This window comes from Sinocyclocheilus rhinocerous, unplaced genomic scaffold, assembly GCF_001515625.1.
Source record: "Sinocyclocheilus rhinocerous isolate Xijiao unplaced genomic scaffold, SAMN03320098_v1.1 scaffold206, whole genome shotgun sequence".
NCBI classification, from domain to species: Eukaryota; Metazoa; Chordata; class Actinopteri; order Cypriniformes; family Cyprinidae; genus Sinocyclocheilus; species Sinocyclocheilus rhinocerous.
The window spans coordinates 1,050,508-1,056,774 of record NW_015647488.1 but is presented as its reverse complement, the minus strand read 5'-3'; the positions used below and the strand labels follow the sequence as shown (position 1 = coordinate 1,056,774).

The 6,267-nt window shown below is 40.9% G+C and overlaps 1 protein-coding gene across 1 annotated transcript; it reads left to right on the top strand.

The window, feature by feature from the left end:
- The first annotated feature begins 3,924 nt into the window (after window positions 1-3,924).
- LOC107709290 (MARCKS-related protein) lies at window positions 3,925-6,267 on the top strand. The gene is made up of 2 exons (XM_016513752.1): window positions 3,925-4,208; window positions 5,352-6,267. Exons 1-2 carry the CDS (start codon window positions 4,122-4,124, stop codon window positions 5,883-5,885), a joined length of 621 nt encoding a protein of 206 aa, XP_016369238.1. The 5' UTR covers window positions 3,925-4,121; the 3' UTR covers window positions 5,886-6,267.

Below are 6,267 nucleotides of genomic sequence, written 5' to 3'. Positions count from 1 at the left end.
TTCTCGGTTAATAGAAAAAAGAAAAAGGGATGTTTGTGTAAAGTTGTCGATGTCTGAAGCTGTATTGAGTGAGTAATTTGTGATACATCGATTTATTAAGCAATACAATGTTACATATCTCTCCTGGCTCTCTCTCTCTCTCTCTCCCTTCCCTCCCCTCATCCCAGCTTGTGATGCTCATCAGTTGCCTTCTGAATGGAGAACAATAGGGCCTTTTGAGGATATAAATCTCACTCTGTGTTCAGGCATGAAATCTGGGCAACCAAACAAAAAGGGCCATTGAGTGTTTTGAAAAAAAAAAAAAAAAACAAGAAAGAGATAAGATGCCCCACGTTGAGTATAGCAGAAAACAGTCAACTGCCCCTAGGCCATATCCTAGAGAGAAAGAGATATGCTATTAAGCATCAGAAATAGACAGAGTTTGGAGTGGGTCATGCACCTCCCCTTGATGTCCTCCCCCGTGCTCTCACTTCCATCGGGGGCGAAGTTTGCTCAGAGGACACCGGAGCAACAACATGTGCTGACTTCTCTTCCAGACAGCTGAGTTTAAAGTTTAAAAGTGCACTCTGTCTCAAAGCTCTCACCCGGAGGAGACCCTGAGTGCGGTGTCTTCTGCTGAGTCATGGAGTCTTGCCGTTGGTCTTATACAAAATAACATAACCTATATAATTATCTCGAATCGATCACACGCTAGAGCTCACATGCACCTGAGAGTGTGCTGTTGTTTAGTCCATGTTTCTTGCACGACACACACAGACATGTTTTCTGTTATCTGCCGATCTATAGTTGTTTCTCTCACTGTGGATGGAATGATTCTCTCCACAAGCTTTCCGAGATCTAAACGAAGATTTTACAAATCCTGGAAGCACAGAAAAGCAACGCCTTTTACTTTAAAGTTTAAGGTTTCCTAAAAGCCCAATCATTAGACTATAGTATCACAGTTCTTCCTTGTCTCGTGACTCCCAAGTGTGAGAAGGAGTTTATATGTTTCAGTAGCACCTCAGAATGAAACTTTAAAGGTGTTCAAGTTTGATTCATTTCTATGAATCAGTTCAAAGTGTTTCACACATTTGATCTTTGATCTCTGACAACTTTTGTCATCACTCAAGAATATCACATTTCCGTGTAACATTATTCATATTTTAAAGATTTTTGGAATGAATGAATGTAATGTACACTACCAAGGTTTGGGTTAAGTAAGACATTTATTAGTTTTTTTATTTAAGAAATTAACCATTTTATTTAGCAAGGATGCATTAAATATATCAAAAGTGACATTGAAGACATCTTTAATGTAAAAAAAAAAAAGATTACTATTCAAATAAATGCAGTTAAAACTTTATAATAATCAAAGAAGAAAACGGTATTGTATGAAAACTGTAGACAAGAGTAATGATGCTGAAAATTCAAAAAGAAAACAGTTATTTTAAATTGTAATCATAATTCACATTATTACTGTTTTACTGTACTTTTGATCAAATAAATGTAGCCTTGGTGAGCATAAAATACTTCCTTCAAAAACATAGAAAAATATTTTTCGACCCCACATTTTTGAATGTAGATTAATTGCTGTTTAATATTATGTATTGCTCTGTTTGTGCATATAAATTAAAAGAAGTAATACCAGTATGGGATAACATGCCATGATTTTTTAGTTCTTACATGACACATGTAACCAAAGGCTGATAAATGCTGAGATATCGCCACTGAGATGGGCAGCACATCAGCTCAGAAGCCTGTTAAAGGCACCAAGGGGGATCTGGGAAACTCAGAGGAATGTGAACTCTGCTCACTTGACCTAAAGGTCACAGTGGTAACCACTGAGCCTACCAAAAAACCCTGCTATGGTTGGGAACAATTCTATGAGACTTGAATGCGTCATTTATTCTTTCCTTGGCAAATTTCCCCCAGTGTTCCCTGAACTGGACTGTGTAAAGTCAGCATCTAGTTTCAGTTGAGTCCATAATGCTGTAGGGCAACCAACCCCCACATTCACACCATCACCATCACCATCCTCCTCTCTCGCTCCCTGCTGTGGTCAAAACAGTCACTGGGCTCAACGGCGACTGAAAACCAGTTCTCACCTGCCCTGCCTGGCCTGATGGGCCTATGATTGGCATATCAACACACCCATTGACATTCATATGCGAGATGTTGCTCCTGCAGGAGCTATTTGTTGTCTGGCCGTGCATCTTCACAGGGATTAAAAAACCAAGGCCAAAGCAGATTCTCTGTTGTATGGAAGGTGTGAACTGCAGGCTTCACTGTGGAGGACGCCAGCCATTTACTCTTCCCTCCAACTTTCCAATGATCTGGTGACAATAAAGGCCTTTCAGCCATTAGGAAAGGGAAAAGCGAGAGTCTGACGCATGGTAGATGAGGTGATGTGTCCTGACCCGTCATCAAGAAAATGAACCACATCACAAAAGCTCTGGGCACAAGAAAACTCCCCCCTCCTTCTCTTCACTCCATCACACCCAACCCCCCCAACTCTCTCCCTGGAGAAGAAGAGGAGACTGTTTCAATATATGAGCTTATTCATTACATTCTCTCATCTGACACACACAAAAAACATATTCTGCCCCGATCCCCCTCCCTGAGGTTCTGGACATTCTGAGAAAGTGGCGAGATGCAGATGCGGTGAAACATACTTCATGAGCATGCATGCTTCGCATTCCTCCATAAACAGTTTAGACTTTATGTCATTTACAAGGCCGAAGAGAAAAAAACACAAAAACAAGAAGGAAACATGAAGAGGAGAAAGAGAATGAAAACAATTGGATAAAGATTTATATGTTGTATAATACGGTATATCTCAGGGAATCCTTGGTGGTACTTTGAGAAGATCTGATAATCAATATAAATATAAACAGTGAGAACCAATAAAACAGCGTTACTCAACTGATGGATTACAGCCTCAAAATGGGTCACAGGTCTGTTCTCATGATAAATGCAAATAATAAAATGAATTAACCATAAAATCATGTATAGACGGGGTCATAAAATAAATCGGCTTATCAACTGTTAAAAGGGAGGAGATGTCTCTTCTCATATCTTTTCTTATTGCCAAAGGTCATGAGTCCAAACAAAGTTTATGGTAGTTTGGTGCAAATTCATCTGTTACTTATTAATGTGACACAAAAACATTATTTGGTGCAGTATTTATTCCATGCGTTGCACTTGTAAATCACACTTTTGCAGTTGTTTATTCACATTTATGCTTTGTCATGTTATGCAATTAATTGTAAAAAATAATAAATTTAAACATTTCAAGCAAAAATTATTTTTCACATGCATTGATTTCTAATTCAACACTGTAACGAGCTCATGTATTGCTATCACAGGTATAAATATTGTGATCAAATTACCATTATACACAATCTATAATAGAAATTAATAATTTAAAAACAACTCAAATTGTATAAGCCAGAATGTAAAAGATAGCTTACAATGTAATCTAAACAGTTAATTCAGTTCTGTAGTAAACATTGCATTCACTATTGCCCATGAAGAGTTTAATGAAGCATTCAGGTTGTTTATCAGTGAAGTGGGTGAAAGTATGCACGATATTAATCATTAAATGGTAGTGTCGCCTTGAAGATAGTCAATCGAGTATAATGAACTACAGGCACATTCACCAGTCCTAAGTGCTTTAGTTTTAGAGTGTAGTTCAATGGGTTCAATTAAACTGAAACCCCTTTGCTCTCAATAACCAGAGAATTCAACAAGTCACCCTGTCGGTTCCATCTTCTTTCCAGTCTGATGCCATTTTTTATTTCTTTGGACCTAATGCGAAATCAAAAGAGGTGGGACGTGGACTGTAAAATAAGTGGGCGGGGCCGTGTTTCAGATTGGTTGACGTTACCGAGGCACGCCCATAGGCGTGGCTTTGGGTTATCTTGAAGCGCTGTACACTAGGACTGGTAGTAGTAGGTCGCCCTCGACGCTCACGGGTGGAAGGCTGGAGTGGATCATCTCAAGTTTTCCTTACAAAGGAAAAAACAAATCACACTTTCCTCGCGCCTTTGGATGCACGCAACGCCCGTTGGTCTGGATTAATTTTTTTCCACCTACCTGAATTTGAGTTCTTTTTAATTTACTTTAAAACCACATTAAGAATAATGGGATCCCAGGCATCAAAGGGAGGAGTGGCTGTGGAGGGGAAAGCCGCCGATGCTGACCCGGCTGCCGTCAAGACTAACGGACAGGTAATTCATCTCCATCTGCGACACACCCACATCTGACCAACAAGTGCTTCAGCAAGAGTTGCAAAACCACCGTCAGCGATTTAACCATCGCTCTGAGTGCGATGAAAAAGAGAGAAGGCGGTGATTTGTAGTGAAAAAGAAGGAAATATTAGTTTGCCATTCATGCATGATCTTATTTATTATTTCATGTCTCGTGGCACGAGGGAAAACCGAACGATTTCATTACGCAAATGACATTAGGCTGATCAGACACGGGTTTCTATCTCGCGCTGAAAAACGGATGCTTTTTTTCCTACATGTTCACGATTTATTTTTGTCTTTCAAGTCCGTTTCTAGCGCTTGGAGACGGTCGGTGTTGTTGCCATGCGATCTCCATTTAATGCCCGTGTAGGAGGATGCTGCACGTACTCATGCATGGGTTAACAGCAGGGGGTTGCGATCAATTTGGAAAATTTGGTTGTAATTGGTATTTGGGAATATAGTATATTGTTTTTAAATCATTTTCCTTTTTATTCTATTTATTACAGTATTTAATATATGCAACTGGATACATTTTTCATGTTTTTTTGTTTAGTTTATTATTTATGTATAATGTTTTTATTTATAATTCTTAACATTCTAAATATTTTATTTCGTGATATTATACCGGATTGTGCTTTTTTTGTGAATCTCGTGGAATCTTGATTTGCAGACGCTCGGGCATTAAAGTCTAGACACTCAGGCTAGAGTCCACATTTGGTCAAGGTTTTTCGGATTTATGTGACTAAAACCTATTCTTATCAATGAGTGTACTTATATTTTAAGTCACTTTTTTAATTCGACGTTTGTAGTTATTCCATCGTCGATGAGTAAATAGTGAATGAAGCTCAATGGAATTCGCTCGATCTCGGTCTTTTGTTCCAGAGCTGCCGTCTCGGTTGGCATTGTGTGAGTTGTGTGCGGCTCTATCGCACTCGCTCGGTGGTGCGCGGTACTGCAAGGCGTCACCTCGAAGACATGTATTATTTACGTGACGAGTCACTGATGTGTCCGTCGACGATTCAAGGAATGCCCTGCTACATATATAGTAGACCCATAGTAAATATTCATCCATATTGGTTTGTGCTGCATTATTAAACTGACAATTTCATTATCCTTTCTCAGGAGAACGGCCACGTTAAGACCAATGGTGACGTCTCTGCCAAGGCAGAGGGAGATGCCGCCACCACCAACGGTTCTGCGGAGGCAGCCAAGGAATCTGAGGCTGGAGCTGGCGACGCCATCGAGCCCGCACCTGCCGCCGAGGGAGAGGCTGCCAAACCTGAGGGCGAGGCCACCAAGGAGACCCCCAAAAAGAAGAAGAAGAAGTTCTCCCTGAAGAACTCCTTCAAATTCAAGGGCATCTCGCTGAAGAAGAACAAGAAGAGCGCCGAGGTGAAGGAAGAGGCTGTCGCTGATGCCGCTCCGGCCGCCGAAGAGAAGCCCGAGGAGAATGGGGCGGCCGCTGAGGAGAAGGAGGAGGAGGCCAAGGCTGAGGAGACACCCGCCCCTGCCGAGACCCCCAAGGCCGAGGAACCTGCTGCCAAGGCTGAGGAACCTGCTGCCCCAAAGGAAGAGGCTGCTGCACCTGCTGCAGAGCCCACAAAACCAACAGAGGAGACCAGCTCAACACCTGCACCATCCGAACAGAAGGAGTGATTGTACTTCACAAAGGACTTTGTGAACTGTTTTTCCAAGAAAAAATATATATTTATATATATGTGTATATGTATACATATGTATATATACATGGATATATGTATATGTATATATACACATGTATGTGAAAAAAGACTCCTCGTGCCACTTTCTTCAAGATTAACAACAAATGACAGACTAGATTCACTAGTTCACTCCCCTGATAATGGCTCAAAGATCTGGAATTCCGAGCGAAGGCCGAAACCTCTTGGAAGCAGGATGTCAATGCAAGAGTGAGTTGAGGATGGGATCAAGGAGGAGCATCTTTCAAGCCCACCACCGAATAGATGCAACTTTACCAATGAATTGTGCAAGATGAACATCACCACATATAATGACTGTT

Excerpts from the sequence above, each read along its gene's own strand:
- LOC107709290 (XM_016513752.1), top strand. The coding sequence starts at position 4,122 with ATGGGATCCCAGGCATCAAAGGGAGGAGTGGCTGTGGAGGGGAAAGCC. Across the intron at positions 4,209-5,351 it reads CCGTCAAGACTAACGGACAG|GAGAACGGCCACGTTAAGAC; the intron begins GTAATTCATCTC and ends ATCCTTTCTCAG.